General features: G+C 38.3%; 1 protein-coding gene across 2 annotated transcripts in view; it reads right to left on the bottom strand.

The window, feature by feature from the left end:
- Nucleotides 1-13,063, bottom strand: part of Klhl1 (kelch like family member 1) — a 441,438-nt gene extending 428,375 nt beyond the window's left edge. For both annotated transcript variants that reach the window (XM_052190812.1, XM_052190813.1), the window contains exon 1: nt 12,561-13,063. In XM_052190812.1, the coding sequence (XP_052046772.1) occupies nt 12,561-13,063 (503 nt within the window). The remainder of the gene's footprint in view (nt 1-12,560) is intronic.
- Between the last annotated feature and the right edge of the window lie 6,880 nt (nt 13,064-19,943).

Raw genomic sequence — 19,943 nt, 5'->3', positions numbered from 1 at the left:
AGCCAGAAGCTGGGAAGAACCCAGATGTCCCACAACGAAGAAATGGATTAAAAAAAAATAAGTCAAACATTTATACTATGGAGTACTACTCAGCTATTTAAAACAATGATTTCATGAAATTCACAGGCAAATGGATAGCACTTGAAAATATCCTGAGTGAGGTACCCCAATCATAAAATAACACACATGGCATGTACTCACTTATAAAGAAATAATAGCTAAAAAGAAGCTCACAATACCCATGATTATACTCACAGATCTTATGAAGCTGAAGAAGAAAGAAGATCACACCAAAGTGTGGATGCTACAGTACTTCTTAGTAGGGGAAAGAGAATAATCTCTGAGAAATAGAGGGAGAGTTGGATCTGGCAGGGGGAATGGAAGGGTTGGGGGCAGGGGAAGAAAGGCCAGTTCAGATTTGGGAAGAGATGGGAGAGAAGTACAGAGGGTCAGTAATATGAAAGTAGTATGTTTCAATGTGGGAGGATGATCTGGAGGTAGCCACTAGAAAGTTCCAGATGCCAGGGACTCAAGAGATTCCAGCACCCAATGGGGAGGACATTTGCCTAAATACCCAACAAAGGGGAGAGAAAACCTATAGACTATATTGAGTGGATAGTCATGGCCTCCAGTTGCGAGATGGGGCTGCCAACCCATCTCAAAAATATTAATCCAGAATTCTTCCTGTCAAAGGAATTGCAGGGACAAAGATCGAAGCCAAACCTCAAGGAAAGGACACCCAAAGGCTGCTTCACCTAGGGTTCCATCTCACCCCCTGACACCAAAACCAGACACTATTATTGATGCCAAGTGCTTACAGACAGAAACCTGGTATAGCTCTCCCCTGAGAGCCTCTGCCTGAGCTGGACTAATACAGATGAGGATGTACACAGTCAACCATTTGAATGAATGTGGGCACTGCAAAAGAGAAGTTTGGAAAAGACCATAAGAGCTGAAGGTGTTTGCAACCTCATAGTAACAACAACAGTATCAACCTACCAGACACCCCAAAGCTCCCAGGGACTAAAGCATCAACCAAAGTGGGTACCCATGACTCCAGCTAGATATGTAACAGAGGATAGCCTGGCTCTCACAGGCTTACTAAGCCATTCTACTTGTACGTGGACAAGGCCAGAAACATTGCCTAGTTGCCCTGAAAACAAAACAAAACAAAACAAAAACAAAAACAAACAAACAAACAAAAAAAAAAAACAACTGGGACTCCAGAGGGGACTGATGGCATATCTGTTCAGGAGACTATATCTGATTGAAGTGGGATATCCAACATGTATGAGGCCCATACCTGCTACCACCACGCTGGTAAAAATCAACTTTAGGGTCTAAGCTGTTACTAACAGGCTACAACTCTGTTAATGCCTTCTTGAGGGGTACACCTGAGAAATAGATAGTTGATCCCCAGTGAACCAATCCCAGACTCTTCTTCTGGATCAATCCTGCATTTATCTCAGAAGACATCAGCCCTCTCTTCTGCCAGTCCCATGGCACACAGAGATCCTATGGGTTCCTGAATGAGTGTTTTGTGGTGAATTGGCTGCTCCAGTTTACCAGGAGTGGTTAGACTAGCATTCCATCAAGGACACCAGACAGGATATTGTTCACAAATAGTGTGATGGCGATTTCTGGTTGTGAGCTTGACTACATCTGGGATAAACTATAATCTGGGAATGGATCACATATTTTGATCCAGATCTTAAGGCATAGTGGCCATGAAAAGCTTAGGTAAGGTATCATACACTTTAATTTCAGGAGATTGAAGCAAGTAGATCTCTGAGTTCAAGGCCAGCCTAGGACAAAGCAAGTAATAGATCCAGGTATGGTGGTATACACTTTTTTTGTTTGTTTGTTGTAGATTTTTCTTTTTCTTTTTTTTTTATTCGATATAATTTATTTACATTTCAAATGATTTCCCCTTTTCTAGCCCCCCCACTCCCCGAAAGTCCCGCAAGCCCCCTTCTCTTCCCCTGTCCTCCCACCCACCCCTTCCCACTTCCCCGTTCTGGTCTTTTAATCTGGGCCACACTTTCTGCTGGAGGCCTTCATAGGGACAATGGAAGACATAAGAACCTGTTCTCTTCCTACCTTCAAGCACATCTGTTGGAACCTACTCATTCAGGATTCCAGCTAATATGAAAGACCAGCAGATAAAACTAGCCTTGTGGGACTGAGCAAATACTAGATTCTCAGACTTTCCATTCACAGCTGCCCACTTTCTTGTTAGTTGGACTGAAGACTGTAAATCATTACAATAAATTCCCTTATTTTATAGGGACATTTCACAAATTCTGTGGCTTTAGAGAACCCTGACTAACACACATAGGGATATTTCTAAGATGGGACAGGTAGGCAGGGGCAGTCATCTAGAGATGACTCAAGATTATTTTAGCATAATATTTAAGCTGGGGATCCTCAGTTCAAGGAGCTAAGCTTTTAACTTTGATCCAAGCACTGTGCTTGGGGAAAGACAAGGCTATCACCATACACATTGATAGTTGAAATACTTCCACCACAGACCGTGTTCAAGGGGCTCTATATGGAGGGAAAAGATTGTTATCAACAGTAGGAAAATAAATAAAAATATAGAAGAAATATGTCTTAGTCAGGACCCAATTGTTGTGAAGAGGCACCATGACCATGGCAACCCTTATAAAAATAAAACATTTCTTTGGGTCTAGCTGACAGTTTCAGAGGTTTATTCCACTATCATCATGGCAGGAAACAAAGCAGAGTACAGGAAGACAAAATGCTGGAGGGAGAGCCGATAGTTCATCTTCTCCAGGGAACAAAAGGAGGCAGTATGCCACACTGACTGTAACTTGAACATAGGAAATGGCAAAGTCACCCCCATAGTGATGTACTTCCTCCAATAAGGTTACAACTACTTCAACAAGGCCATGCTTCTTAATAATGCCTGTAGGTCAAGCATTCAAATACAAGAAATCATAGGACCATACATATTCAAACTATCACAAAATCTTAGCCATTTTGGAAGCTATCTGGTTATACAACAGGTTGGTCATCATCCATTTAAAAAGAAAAAGGAATCTTCCCCCAAACCAGAGTCTACAGAGCAGCTGTCTTCTACCCGGGGAATGTCCTCAGCATGAAGCTGACCATTCCATGTCTTGGTAAGCCAGCTCACCTAACATCTCAGAATGTACCCAGGAGTGAGAATGATTCTGGGAAGCAAAAACTGGCTAAATATAAAAACCCAGGATGATGGATGTTTTCAATCAGGAAAGGCGAATGGTTATGGATCATCACTGAAGCTACCACCCAAGAGCTACAAAAACTGCTGAACTCAGACTGTGTCATTATGTTTCAAAGTTTAAAGCCTAATTAAGGATATCACTTTTAGATGTGTCAGGTATACTTAGGCAAACCCCGAATGTGGAAGGAAGATACCACAAGGGATCTGGTCTGAAGGAAAATGGTCTCAGAAACATTGGGAGTTGGACTTTAATGATATATGAACTAATGGTTTAGGCTATAAATATTTTCTGGTGTCTCGGGATGGGGAAAGGCACCCCATGAAAACAATGACTGCTACAACATAAGGAAAATTCCTCAGGAAAGAATTCCTAGGTTTGGACAGCTAATAAAATTTACTCCTTTCCATAGAATCAGGAGAGAATGTGACAGGACAAGACACTGTCAAGGTTCCTTGACCTTGTGTTCTTCGTGAAAACACAAGATTTAGCTAGAAGTTGGTTTCCTTGATGGAGAATTCTGTGAAAGAGTAGCCAAACCTCTTCTGAGAACTCAAGGTCAAGATGTCTTAGCTAACACAACTCAGCTTCTGTTAAAATGCCTGCTTGTGCAGAGCTCCCTCCAGCTAACTGCTTGTGTTCTCTTCTGCTAAAGTGCTTGCTTAAGCAAAGGCCTCTCTCCCAGCTTAGTTAAATATCAAAATGCCAGAGCATTATTTTTGCCTTCAAACCCCTGTTCTCTGGACACCAGGTGCTATTCTTATGTCTGAGTATCTGATATAATCTTAGGAGGCTGGAATAAGAATTTCAAAAAGCTATAAACTGTGTATGAATGGTCATCTCTAGTGGGTTTCCAATGACAGTTCCTTCTACTACACTGTCACTCCACAATCAGGAACTCTAGTCCCCTGACTATAAGCTCAGTGAAATGCTTTCTTTTATAATTGATCATGTTCTTGGTGAATTGTAACATCAATAAAAGAATAGTAGTATATTGTCCATGGAATTTAAAAGCAGCACTGGTTATTAACTTGTCTCTTAGATATGCACTGTAACTGAAAGATATGACCCTGTATCTGAAGTCACTGCACAATTTTCCTGCAGGACATAGAAAAAAATCTTTCTTTTTCTGTCCAGGAACTTTCATAGTGTCAAAAGTGCCATACAAGCTAATGGGGGAAAGACAGTCATACTTTTATCCACTTCTGAATGGACCCACGTCAATTATGATTGTCCAAACAAGATGTATTTATTGGTACAATAGTGTGATGAAGGTTATAGGATATGCAACAGCTCTCCAAATTGAATTCTGTTCCACAAGAAGAAATTATGTTCTATGGCTGAAGATATCACATTCAAAGGGCAACCTACTATTGTTACTTTGCAAAATAATCATGTATCAGGAACCATTGAGGAAAGGCTAAAATTATGCAAGTAAGTTTTCTGGAGATGACTCACCACTGCATGGCTGGGATGGGTGGGCTATGAATTGCAGTGCCTTCAGAGATTTTTATATCAATTGCTTTTTGCTACTGATATGCCTTTTTTGTCACTGTTACACAGTCTAATGATTACAGGACACAAGCCTGCCCTCTTGGGCAGATTTTCTGCAGATCGATGAAGATGTAATATCATTTAGGGTGCTGCATAGACAAAATGATAATTTCACAATTCCTGATAATGACTTCATAGATTTCCTAAATTTATACAAGTAATTTCCAGCTCTCTTAAAAGCTGCAAATATTCCTCTGGAAACCATCACATGTCACAGGCTAGATGCATTAGGAGAAGAAAGCAGGCTTGGAACAAATTTACCACCAAGGAAAAACATTCATTCTAGCTCTGGTCCTAGGATGAGGCCACAGGTGTACACTATGATAAAGGGAGGCCATGTACTGATGCTTTGAACTTATAATGAATTTATGGAATGAAAAACTGCTTTGAACTTAACATCAACATGCTACTGTAGGTTTTCTTTAGTGTAATATTTTAGCTGTGAGGTCATCTTCTAATGAACTTTTGTCTAAGAAGGTATAATGGAAGGAACAAAGTGTGGCTTGGAGGGTTCAGCCCCATTCACCAAATGTATATGTGTGTGTATAATTGTGTATATAACGTTTGTCTATATGTATGTGCACTTAAGGGGTAAAATATTTTAGAGTTTCTCACTGGGCATTCTTGCCAGCCCCAGATAATTAACCTTAGTTCCATCAGTGGTACGGACCCAATGAATCACCCCTTGCTGTCACTGGGCCGTGTCTGCTATAAATATGACCCCAATTGCCAACACTATACCCTCTTTTGCCTCTCTGTCACAGTTATCCCTGTGATATAAAACCTGGCTGGTCTTCAATAGTTGCAAAACAACTGAAAACACACATACAATTGGAATCTGAACAACTCTCTACTCAATGATAACTTGGACAGGAAAGAAATAAAGAAAGAAATTAAAGACTTCCTGGAATTTAATGTAAATATTAAACCCAATATCATATCCAAACTAATGGAACACAGTGAAAGCAGTGCTAAGAGGAAAATTCATAGCACTAAGTACTCTGGTAAAGAAACTGGAAAGATCTTATACTAGTAACTTAACAACACACCTGAGAGCTCTAGAACAAAAAGAAGCAAACTCACCCAAGAGGAGTAGAGGGCAGGAAATAGTCAAACTCAGGTCTGAAATCAATAACATAGAAACAAAGAGAATAATACAAAGAATCAACAAAACCAAAAGCTGGTTCTTTGAGAAAATCAACAAGATAGATAACCCACCAGTCAAACTAACTAAAGGGCAGAGAAGCAGGATCCTAATTAACAAAATAAAAAATGAAAAGGGAGACATAATAACAGAAAGCGAGGAAATTCAAAAAATCATCAGATCCTACTATAAAAACCCTACACTCAACATAACTGGAAAATCTAGATGAAATGAATGGTTTTCTAGACAGATACCACATAATAAAATTAAATAAAGATCAGGAAAGCTATCTAAACAGGCCCATCCCATCTACAGACACCAAACTCAGACACTATTGTTGATTCCACGAAGTGCTTGCTGACAGGAAACTGATATAGTTGTACCCTGAGAGGCTCTGCCTGCAACTGAACAATACAGAGTAGGGTATTCTCAGCTAACCATTGGACTGAGCATGGAGCCTCCAATGAAAGAGTTAAAGGAAGAACTGAAGGATCTGAAGGGGTTTGCAATCACATTGGAAGAACAATAATATCAACCAACCAGCTCTCCCAGAGTTTCCAGGAAATAAACCACCCACCAAGGTGTACACCTGGAGTGATTCACGGCTCTAGTCACACACTGAGCAGGGCATTGACTTATCTGGTGTCAATGATAGTGGAGGCTTGATGCCTCAGGTATAGGGGATCCTAGAGTGATGAGGCAGAATGGATGTGTGGTAGGGAGTGCATCCTCATGGAGGCAAAGAGGAGGAGAGATGGAACACACATGGTTTGCAGCACAGAAACTGGGAAGGGGAAAAACATTTGAAATGTAAATAAATAAGATAACCAATAAAACATATGACAATTGAAAAAAATAAAAGAATTTAAGGGACTTAAGATTACGAGGCTATGAAACATTAAAGTTTAGAACCCAACAGCCTATCTGTCATATTCATGATCCTATAGCAGTTCTGGTGACCAGTACAAGACCTGAAAAAGATCAACCTAGTCCAAACCCCAGCAAAATCGGGCATGTCTGAGGTGGCCCTTTCTCTAGATGAGGTTATATAGCAAGTACTGCCAGTGGGGGCAATTGATGGCCTTTTTCTGTGGGCACTAGTGGGTTGTTCACTCTCCCCTGAATGTCATAACAACCATGTGTGTATTTGGGAAGCACTAATTTGATTCAGTTGAATGCTATAACAAAATAAAGAAGACGTGGAATACAAGGGCATTGAATTTGAGAAGATCCAGAAGAGGGAATTACAGAACAGAAATGGAGGTTAGTATGATCACAACACATTGCAAACACAGGCAAAATTATCATCGAATAAATTTAAAAGTTTTAACCTTCAGAAGCACATTATCTATGAACCTTTTACTATCTAAAACCAGTACTTTTCTCTCTTAAGTCATACTCACATATTATTATTGATCAACGAAAAGCTAAAACACACTTAAACCACACATCAGTAAATAACTGTATGTTTTCTAATATCAATGAAGTAAATACCAAGACCATAGGGTGTTGCAATTTTAAATTTAACAGCACCAACTTTCAACAGTTATTCTTTCCTTTTTTGTTAGATATTTTCTTTATTTATATCTCAGATGTTATTCCCTTTCCTGGTTTCCCTCTGAAAACCCCCTAACCCATTCACCCTCCACCTGCTCACCCACCCATCTACTCCTGCTTCCCTGTCCTGGCATTTCCCTACACTGGGGCATGAGTCTTCACAGGACCAGAGACTTCTCCTCTCATTGATGTCCAACAAGGCCATCCCCTGCTACATATGCAGCTGGAGCCCTGGATCCTTCCATGTGTACTCTTTGGTTAGTGGTTTAGTCCCTGGTAGCTCTGGGGGTACTGGTTGGTTCATATTGCTGTTCTTCCAATGGAACTTTCAATAACCAAGTGTTCTTGTTTTTACCCAATGTGATCATTAAAAATATTCATTATTGCACAGCTTATGGACATTCTTTAGTGCAGAACCAAAGAGATGTATAAAATCAATAGTCTTTCCACTTAGAACTTTCAATTAGAGACACATGGTCAAATCAACACAGAGGTTAACATGTTCTGTACCAATTGACAAGAAAATACCACATAGCTACTCTAAAACACAAAGCAGGGGGTGTTGTTAGGAGAAGAAGGGTTTTGCTGAGAACAGTAGAAAGGCATTAATCAAAGGATCCAACTAATGAGGAAACTAAATGTGGACAGGGCTGGTTGAAAGAATAAGTTTGTGAGGTCAGTGCACTGCTCATTTATACAATAAGACTTTGAATGTGATAGTCAGAGATGAATGGCTATCAGGAATGATGTCCAGGTAGCAGATGGGTGGTAAATCATACCTACCATCAGTAGCTACCTTCTACGAATCAAAATTCCTAGAAGCAATATCTGGAAAGGCTGAAGGCAAATTAAAACTGCAGTGGTTGTGAATAGCTCTAACTGTTGCAGTTGCACTTTATCTTGGGCTATCTGCAGCCCTCTAAATCGCCATTCTTTTCCCATTCTCTATCGGACCAAGCACCCTGTGTCTAGCAGATGAAAGACTTTGAAATTTACTCACTTAACTGCTGGTTTTCACCATACTAAAGGCTAAGTAAGAGTCATCCAATAGTATCCAATGCCTATAGGTAAGATTTTACCTTGTGGTTACTACTTAATGTTTCCAGCATTGAATTTCAAAAGTACCTTTATTCATCACATTCTCCATTCAGTTACTCTAAGAAGTCCATAAATTGTTTTCACATGGGAACGTGGCATTTAGGGTAACGTACATGCATGTTGCTAGGACACAATCACTCATATTTGGCTCCGGAATAAACTGCCTCTTCTCCCCCTTGAAATTAAGAATTGTGTTTTTTCATCACCTCTTCGACCAGTGAGCATGTTCTGATCTGGACTGTGGTCAGTAGTTGATGGAATTAGTAATTAGGATTCAGTAGAATTCTCAGAATGGAAAAACAATAGCAGAGGAATGAATATGGAAAGATGATCATTCTCTAATGTTATCATTTTTACTGACTTCAGTGTCATGAGTAAGTGGATGATATAATGGAAATGATGTCTGAGGATGACATAATCTAGAAGATCATTGAATTGGAAGAAGCTATTATTTAGAACAGGAACAAACATTGGAGATAGAGAAATATTGGACAGAAGAGAACATTTCAAAGGAAAAGAAATATAAATTGAGGGTGATAAATATCACCATGGGTTACTTACTTGCTCATGCTAATGTGTGAATAGATCCTGAGATGGTGTAAGAAATCAAATAAGACAAAAGAAAGTTTAATTAAATTCTGCAAATATATGTATATATATATATATATATGTATATATAAATTTTCTTTTCATTCATCCTAAAGGACAGATGGAAAGGTATATAAAATTAGAGATCATAGGAGGTATAGACTAGAGAAGGAAATACAGAAAACTTGTCTATATCCTTGCTAAAAACATGGAATCAGGTGAATATACCATAAACAAAGCAGAAGAAATAAATGGATAAAACATGGGCTTTTTTCCTACTAGCATTTATAAATCTGTGACATATAAACTATACGATATTTTGTATTATATAAATGATAGAAATATAAATGTAGACTGCATTGCTTTTTATCTTTTTTATAATTGGTAGATTTTTGAAAATATATATGATATGTATGCAATTAATATATTTTAAATATGTTTGAACATAATTGTGTGTAAATTAGCAAATAACAAATTATGTGTCATCAACTTACTATGTAAAAATATCTTTAAGGATATGATCAAGAAAGTGGATGATTGAGACTTGTTTATCATGGTATAAAGTAGTAGGTATTGAATGGGGTTAGATGGCACCATTTTGAAAGTTTGTTTCTGTCTGTCATGGAATTTTTATGTTTCAAGTCTATGAAAATTTGATCCTTCCAGTACTCAAAAGTCATGTGTAGCTTTCTTCTGAAAGTTCCCCATTTGCAGTTCTAAAAGACAGGTTTAACCAACTGAGGATTCACACTCATGTAAAACAGTAAAACAGTATTTCTATTTGGTGCCAGACCAAATTAAAAAAAGTGGGGGGAGGGTGAAGGCTCACCTTTGCTTTATGGTTGAGATAATTATAGTGGAGAGTTGGTAAGAAGTATAATTATTAAATTCAATCAAATTTTTATATCTTAGAGATATAAACAAGAATAAACAATATGTGTTGCTTAATTTGTACATCAATCATCACTATGAGTACACTATGAGCGTTCCTACATGTAGGATCTACATTTTACAAGTATTTCCTACATGTTAGAATGAAGTCCTAAGTTCTAATAAACTTTGTTCTCAGTATTTTACTCTGCAAATCCAATGTTGCCTGGGCAATGAGCCCTACACTTATTAGAAATTAAAATGTACTGAGAATGACTAATTGCTATATTCACTGGGTGATTCTCAATCAGTCATGAACACAGAGTCAATGTTCTGTAAAAAGACAAAACACATGTTCTCAAGTAGTCACTAGAAAGGATGTCACATTTATCTACATTCCTGAAGAATTTGGTAGAATTTTAAAGGAACTGAAATTTACTTTAAAGAGATTCAATATACAAAATATTATGATACTGATTTCAACAGTACAGAGGATATTGGTTGGTAATTGAATTGTTTTCAGATTTCTTGCCACTTACAATTTATTGTGATTAAAAGAATTGAGGTATTTCCAAAAGTAAGCCTGGCAGATTATTCCTAGATGGCTTCTTGGTTATTAGTTTACACTTTCAACTTGATTATAATCTACTATCTCAGTTTCCTTTACTGTTCTCCAATTCCAACTTATTTAAGTTTTGTAGAATGCTAACACTCAAACTACTATACTAACTAAAATTTCATAAGGCAAAGTTTTTTTTTTTAATGTTAAAGATAACTATTCTGAAAATGTTAGATATTTCTAGTTGGTTTGAAAATTTAATTGTATGTGTACATATGTGGTACTTTATGCTATTTTCAGAGCTATTTGAATATTGAATATCATTTAAAAGGAAGAAGGTGTGAGTTGGGTTTATTTAAGTATCCAGGAAGAGTTTTAGTAAAGAGTAGGTAATATATATGATGTAAATATTTTTATTTCTCTATGAAATTACTAAAGAATGAATAAAAAGCAAAAATACGTTTCAAAAAAGTTGTTCATTTAAAATATACAAGAGGGTAAATACTATTCAGATATTCTCTACCCCTTAAGCTTTTTTCTTTCCTCAAAATCCAGCAAAATTTAAATAGTTAAGCATGCTAAGTATCTAGTGAATAGATGAACTCTCACAGTTTTATGACATTTATGGCATCTGCTTGTTATAATTTTAGTCAACTAATTTACTTCACCAGACAACAGAAAAACTTAGACTTAGGCAACACATGTGGAAAACTTTTCTTTTGACATACTTGAACATTGCAAATTAATTTTTCTTCAATAACAATGATCTTACATTATATTAATCATTTTAATATATCAATAGAATGTGTACAAGGTTCATATAATTCAAATACAATACTATATGATTAAATATATTAAAGATAATGGTACCTTTTAGCATCCTGATCTTTCAGGTGATGAAAAATATGCATCATTTAATTATATATATATTTGTCAAACTTAATGTAGTTCGTGAAAAAAATGACTCAATTAAATAAAAATTTCTGAAGTTATTTCTAATTAGTTTATCAGAGGTAATTCAAGATTTATTAGGAAATTTGTTATCATTTTCTAGAATTTCTAGTCTACTTCCTCTTCTCTAATATATTCTGATATCATAAGAATCTAAATGCAAATCCTTTCATATCCTCATCATTTGCTCAAATGAAAAATGATGCATTTAGAATAATAATGACTCAGTATCCTAAAAACTGTGAAACTGAAGAACTGTATCCAAGAATCTTCTGAATCTTTAGTGTAGCAGAAGTCCATGCAAAGTGTTGTGCTTGAAATAAACTGGGAATAAATGTTACTTTAGCATTTTTGTATGCAGAGTTCTATACTGAGCCAAAAGAAATCACAATAGCTGCCGAGATATGTCCGTGGAGTTTATTGCTAATACTTATATGAACGGAGGCAAAAGTGAACAGAAAGTGCTCCAACGGATGCTAGTCATGATAGGGTGACAGCTCTTTGTGGGGTGTTGGGGGGGGGCATGGACAGAGCTATGACAGTGTTTCGTTACGTTTCTTATTTCTCACACATAGAGTCAAACCACAGCTATTCGAGACAATCATGCTCAATCAGCCACAGGGAGAGTACACGAAATGCACTTTGATGGTGTTTGAAGCTGACTTCACCCACAGCAGATAATGGAAATACTTAATGACAAAGAGTGATAGAAGGGGCACTAACATCTACCAAATAAGAACCATTCGTCTTGAAGGTTCACCAATGGATGCATATGCACTCGAGAGTTTTACATGTAAAAACGTGTTAAAAGAGTGTATGTTTGAGTCAATGGAAATTAATGAGAAAAGTTTTAATGAGATTGCAACTCAGGTAATAAAAAAACAGGCTGGCACCTGGCTCGGATTTTCATCCTATACCGTTCAAACTTCAGGAGAGAATAGGAGGTGGGCAGAATGACATGACTGGCAACCAGGAACTATTCTGACACCTGCTCGGTGGGAACTTACTGTACCTGTGTCCACATCCTTCACCTGTTGCCTGGATGGAGCTGGCAGGCTCCGCTTGGAGCTCTTTCAGTGCCAATCCTTTGTCCTGTGGTCCAGGAAAGTCCATGCCTGTCACTACCTCCTCCTCTAGGGACTCCACGTAGAAAAGAGTCCTGGCGGGCTGCTGGGTGCCCTGCCCGGGAACCCCTTGCTGTAGCCTCGTGGCAACTGGTAGTAAGGTGCCATTCAGCGGGTTGAAAGGAGAGGATGAAGCAGACGAGGATGATGATGATGATGAAGAGGAGGAAGAAGGTTTTTTCCAGAAAGCGCTCACACTGCCCTTTTCCTGGTTTTTGAGCAGCCGACTCTGGCTAGGACCCCAGTGCTCAAAGCTGCCTCCTCCGCTGTCCTGTTGCAGGCAGCTGCCCCCCGCTGAGCTACTGGAGGCGGGTGAGGGATGGCTGAAGAGTTTCCAGCGGAGTCGCAGGATGTGCTTCACATCGAAGTCTTTTCTCCCAGATCCGGACATACTTAATGCACCGAGGACCAAGGGACTGTAGCTCGCACACCAGCAGCCTGGCGAGCGTACTGGGGTGGCCAGTGGCTTCCGGAGACAGAGGAGGAGGAGGAGGCAGGATGTGCCCCGTGTACACGGAGTGCAAAAGGTGGCTAAGCGGGCTGTGCGCCTCACCAGGCGACCACACCAGCACCTTGAGCGCGCTGCAGAGCCTCGTGGCTCAGTCCGGGTCGTTTTGCTGGGATCTGAGCTTTGGGAAAGCTCCGGTCTAGATTGAATGAAGTCCTGGGATACCAAGGGCTTAGAATCCTCCAGGAGCTTGAGAGGACCCCCGTGGTGACCACCCGGAGGGAAGAGAGGCTGGAAATGCAAAAGGAAGGAAGGGAGGTCTGAGCTCTCCCCAGCTCCAGAGGTGGTGGCAGCTGGATCCGCCTGCACTGATACACACTCCGTGCCGAGCTGTGGTTTGGAAGCTTTTCAGATCTCCTGTCTTCGCAGCTCGGAGTTCGTGTTTGATGCGTGCAGAGCAAAGGAGTCTCAAGTGGAGAAGTAGTGCACCCCCCAACCCTAAGCCGGGTCTGTGCACCTGCTCCCTGTCCCTGTCCTCTGGGAGAATGCCCTGCTAGCTTGCCAGGTGTCCGAAGGACAGTCAAATGCTTTCTGAGATGAGAAAAGGGGCGGTTTTATATAGTCAGTTTGTAAAGGAGAAAAATAAATATCCCGGGGAAAAACATAGAGCAGCCAAAGAAAAGCCCGCCCAGGAAAGCTGTCAAGGTCCTCACAGTATGATTTTTCTCTCTGCCTCAGCGCCTCCCCCTCCTCCCCTGTAAGTGACGCAGATGTGCACTGGGGCCTATACCGAGAGATGGAGGGAGGGAGGGAAGACTTCAATCTTCTTTATGCAAGTGAGTCTGCTGCTCTTATTGTCCCCTTGCGTAAGTCTGTCACCTTTTTTCACCCTCCTTCCTCTCTACATTACTGTATAGCAATAAAAGTAAAGCAAACAGGCAAACTGCTTTAGCATCAGTAAACACCAAACATGAATCATGGCAGTGTAAACTTAACAGGCCGCCGCGGTGTGCAGGTTGCAGGTTAATGGCTTGAATTATTTAATAAGCCACATCCTTTAACCTTTAGCCTTCTGTTCCTCTGTATGAGACACGGAAAAAAGCAGGGATGCTGTCATCATCACAGTGCGATGATGCCATCGTCTTGGCACTTACATTGTGGCTCTGCTATTAATACAGCCAGACAGTGCCTCACCTCCGGGGACCAGAGACTCAAGGCACAAATTTGAAGATGGGCTGGCTATAAGCCACGGGCTTGGCAAAATCAGTGCTTGGTGAGAGCTTCATGAGCAAACCAGTTTGTGGTACAGAACAGAAATGGAATAAAATGATAACAATATTTGAATGGATGGCTTCTCATACATAATCATGGTATGAAATGTACAGGAGAGTTAGAGCAAGCGGAGGCTGCTGTCCTGCAAATAGAAGCCTGTCAGAAATGGGAGGCTGAGATTTTCCTTCAGAATGATGAGGACTATGGTTCCTTTCTTAAACATACTTTAAAATATCTTATAATTTTCCTCAAGAGCGTTTAAAATAGAGTATTTAAAATAGAACCTTTGATCTGGGGTACAGGGTCAGGAAAGCTGCGAGTTCACTACTCCATCAGGAATACAGCAGTGTCCCTTTCTTATAATTCATCGCCTCAGTAACATCCAGCAAGGCATAGGGAACAAACACAACAGTACACTGATATTACTATTCTCTTACCCCATTGCTGAGCTAAAAGCTTAAATATAAATCAAAGAAAAACTGAAAATACTCCTTAGAAAGAATTGAACATCTTAATGGAATAAGAAACTAAGATCACAAAGGCTGCCCTTTCAAAGAAAGAAATTTCTCCATTGTGCATCTAAATATTGATTTATGCCAAGACAGCTGTGCTGATATCCCTTGTGCTTGGAGTTTTCTCTCACTATTGGATGATCAAAACAACCACTACAAAGGCAGAGATGTTTTAAAACAGACAATGGTGACAGATCATGTTTATCCAGGAATGTAATCAACTATTTCCCTTAGAGAACAAAACTAAAGAACAAAACAGAAAAGAAAAAGAAAATAAAGCATATTAAACACATTACAAACAGCACAGAAACTTCACTTACATCAGAAATGATGTAAAAATTTGAATTTCATTCATTTAATTGTTTTCTGTATAAAGTTCTAGCTCATGAATTTTCTAACTTGATTTTGAAATCAAATTATGTAGACAAGGCTACGCTTTCTGGATTTTCTTCATTACATAATAATGTCAAAACACACTAGAATGCAAAATTTATTTTTTGTAACATGAAAATCAATTTTATATTCCCACTTTTCTCTAAAATTCTAGTTCTGTCCTCCATAACCTAAGTTTTATCCCTTAATGTATATGTCTTTTATGACTTAAATATTATGAAAGATTGAATTATTAATATAACTAGTTTTTATGGCTATCATTATATCTAAGTACATTAAATATATTTGAAGCAATTATTCTTCGAAGGAATGTATATGAATTACCAAATTCAAATTCTAGAAATTAAAAACAACAAGTTTTTCAAGAAATGATTGGCAAATAGTGCCATGGACTGGCATGGACACCACAGTGCCATGGACAGCCATGGACAGCCACTGACACCACAGAAACATTGAAAACTAATTATAAACAGTCACAAAATTATTGCTTTTTTTATTTATATATTGTTTAGGTGGAGATTAGAGATGATGTAGCAAGCAAAGCTTGAGCAGTCTTTTTTTTTTTACCTAATTTAATTTGTTTTTGTGTTTTATTAGATTTTGCTTTATTTACATTTCAAACGCGGTATTGCCGCATCACCCCTCTGAAACCCCCTATGCCATTCTATCTCCCCCTGCTTATTAACCCCTCTCCTACTTTTCTGCTCTGGCATTCCACTACACTGGGACATCGAGCCTTCACAGGACCAATTGCCTATCCTCTCATTGATGTCTGAAAAGGCCATCTTCTGCTACATATGTAGCTGGAGCCATGGGTCCCTCCATGTGTAATCTTTGGTTGCTGGTTTAGCTCTGGGGGCACGGGTTGGTACATATTATTGTTCCTCCTATGGGGCTGCAAGCCTCTTCAGCTCCTTGGGTCCTTTCTCTAGCTCCTCCATTGGGGACCCTCTGCTTAGTCTATTGGTTGGCTGTGAGATATGGGTATTTTGATCCCCCTTCTAAGAAGGATCAAAGTACCCACACTTTGGTCTTCCTTCTTCTTGAGCTTCAGGTGGTCTGTGAATTGCATCTTGGGTATTCAGAGCTTTTGAGCTAATATCCACTTATCAGGGAGCACATACCATGTGTGTTCTTTTGTGATTAGGTTACATCACTCAGGATGATATTTTCTAGCCCCACCCATTTGCCTAAGAATTTCATGAGCTCATTGTTTTTAATATCTGAGTAGTGCTCCATTGTGTGAATGTACCACATTTTCTGTATCCATTACTCTGTTGAGGGACATCTGGGCTCTTTCCATAGGACAAAATGGCAACCAACAGATTGGGAAAAGATCTTTACTAATCCTACATCCAATAGAGGGCTAATCCAATATCCAATATATACAAAAAAAAAAAATCAAGAATTCTCACTGAGGAATACCAGGTGACTGAGAAACACCTAAAGAAATGTTCCACATCCTTAATTTTCAGGAAAATGCAAATCAAAACAACCCGGAGTTTCCACCTTATACCAGTCAGGATGGCTAAGATCACAATCTCAGGTGACAGAAGATGCTGTGAGAATGTGAAGAAAGAGGAACACTCCTCCATTGCTGGTGGGATTGCAAGCTGGTAAAACCACTCCAGAAATCAGTCTGGCAGTTCCTCAAAAAACTGGACATAGTACTACCTGAGAACCTAGCTATACCATTCCTGGGCATATACCCAGATGATGTTCCAACATGTAATAAAGATACATGCTCCACTATGTTCATAGCAGCCTCATTTATAATAGCCAGAAGCATGAGCAGTCTTTTCAACCTCCTTAACTGAGATCTTCTATACTTTCCGGACATTGTGACTTTGTTTTATCCCTGGAACCATTCTTCCTAAGCTGTGTCTAACTCTTAAAGTTTCTCTAGCCCGAAGGGTTACACCTAGCTAAGGGTTTATGCTTAAAAAAGAAGCTTCAAATCATCTGGATATGTCAGAAATAATTACCATCAAAAATATATTAATGTTATTAATATGAATGCCAAATCTGAAGATTAGCCCTTACAAAATACTTATGAAATCCAGTTAAATTAAAATGATATGGCAATTTTATTTTTATTTCATTGACTATGAGAAATAAAGCAAAATAGAAAGGAAATGAAGTAAAGGAGAAAGGAGGGAGGGAAGGAAGGAAGGAAGGAAGGAAGGAAGGAAGGAAGGAAGGAAGGAAGGAAGGAAGGAAGGAAGGAAGGAAGGAAGGGAGAAAACAATTTAGAGAAAGAATGTGGAGGGAATGGGGGAGAAAGAAGAATTAAGAACTTGCTTAGATCTCATATATTATTTTTTCATGAACAAAACTTTTCAGCAATATCCTGTTAAATATTTAACTGATTATTTTTCCACTGTTCAATATTAAATTACCTCATACCAGGACCACTGACAATAGCAATGAAGATGAAAGAACTGGGCTACTTACAGCCTGTTGTTGAGAGTATCCACACAGTTGAGAGTGTTCGCACTCTTGGGAGTATTCACACAAGAAAATTGTTTAGCTTATCCTACTTTCTTGTAGGATAAGTTGACTTGTAAGTCAACTGAACTAAGGTCTGAGACAAGCAATCTTTCAGATAATATAGTGCCAATAATAACACTACAGATTATTTCAAAGATAAAAGGGACCAATATATTCAAACACTATGGTGACTTAAATTTAATTTATCTCAGTAGACATCTCAAACGTTCTACAAGTCACATATTTATGTAATAAGAAAACTTGGATTTGGATCCTCTTCTTGCTTTTCTAAATTACTTTCAGAATGAAACCAGTAAAATAATGCTTATCTAATAGTGGTTCTGATCCTCTCAGATATTTTTGTTAGCCATCCTGAAGCATCTATAAAGTTGTTCTTAAACAATAATATACGGGAATAACATTTTGACAAATGCTGAAATTTTAAAGTTCTTTTCTGTGGGTTTGTTTGTATTGCTTTGTTTCATTGGTTGATTTTTGAGACTGGGTTCCAGTGTGTAGCCCGGGTTGTCCTGGAACTCACTCTGTAGACCAGGCTGGCCTTTGGCTCACAGAATCTGCCTGCCTCTGCCTCCCTCCCAAGAGCTGGGATTAAAGGTGTGTGTGCTGCTCTTCCTCCAAAGTTCTTACTTTCAGAGGGACATTATCGTTTCTTTTTAAATTAATTTTAGCAAAAGTGATGTATTGATAAAACCAATTAAATTGTTCCTGTTAGTAAATAACACATAATATAAGCATTCAAATTTCAAGACGATTCTGTTAAACCAAGATAATATTGTAATGGACCTTCTCAAAAATATTTGAAAGTGTTACATAGCAGTAATCTTTAATCATTCTATATGTAACGTCAAAAACTTGTATCTGTTAAAACAAGTAAAAATTGTATCAGAACATAATCCATGTCTTAATCATTGTATCAGTGTGGCTTAGAGTTAGCAGCAATTAAGTGACTTAATAAACACTGTAGTTGATACTTTCTCTTCAGGGACCATTTGTATCTACTTTATCTCTGGTATACTTGACCTATTGATTCATAGCTAATAATAAATGTACATAAGTGAAGATTCCTCATGTAAATTAGAAAATGAATTGCATAGATGCATGAATTCATAGTAGCATTTAAAGACACTTTCTTACTAAACCCTAGGAATTTTTGTTACCTCGTTCTCATGACACTGTGCAGAAGATTCCATTCATCATTTGCAGGTTTTTTTATTGGCCTTTATCTGATTGATCACATGCTCAATGAATATGACTCATGCAAATATTACATTTCATATGGATAATAGCTCTAGAAGTAAAGCTAAAATATTGGTGTATTTAATGTAAATATGCAGACACTAAATAAAGTAATTTAAAAGTAATTCATTTCTAAGAAAATTTCATAGTATCTATAAAGATTTGCTTGTCCCAACTTAAACATCATACTCGAGTCAAATAATTAAAAATACTTTACTTATTTAAATTTATAAAATTATGTTATTATTTTGCATAATATACTTAAGTTTACCTGTAGTAATTGATAAAGTGCTGTGAAGCATAAATCATTATGTTTACATATTTCAGTGATTTCATAGTACAAAAATCTGTAATTCAAATGGATTTCAAAATTTTGTTTTTAGGGACATGTATATATAGTAGACTTCAGAAACAGTATATTACATAAGAAGAAGCTTACCACTTGTACTAGGTTGTTCTGACCAAGGAACGCTTAGGATTTGCTTATCTGTCTGCCATCCACACATGTACTTGTGGATGGTGCTACTTTTAGCCTGGAGGTCCTAGGTGTTATAAGAAAGTATCCTGACTAGCCATCAGATATAACTCAGCATACTTCCAAAGACTCTATATCAGCTCCTGGTTCCTCCAATGGAGTTCAGCTACACTCAATGGACTGTGATTCAGGATATGTAAAACCAACCCTTTCCTCTCTGAGATACTTTTGGTCATGGAGTTTCCATACAGTAATAGTAAGACAGGTGACACATACTTCATCAGGATTAAGTGAGAATGTTGAAAGTGTGTGCAGATGTTAATGACAAAGGAAGATGAAATTCATTGTTTATTACTTTTTATATCACTTCGTGTAAGATGACTTCCCAGAACAGAGGATTTTCTCCGACACCTGGGTATAGAAA

This window comes from Apodemus sylvaticus, chromosome 8 (genome assembly GCF_947179515.1).
Source record: "Apodemus sylvaticus chromosome 8, mApoSyl1.1, whole genome shotgun sequence".
Classification (NCBI taxonomy): domain Eukaryota; kingdom Metazoa; phylum Chordata; class Mammalia; order Rodentia; family Muridae; genus Apodemus; species Apodemus sylvaticus.
Note: the sequence above shows the minus strand (reverse complement) of the source record. Positions and strands in the feature narration are given on the sequence as shown.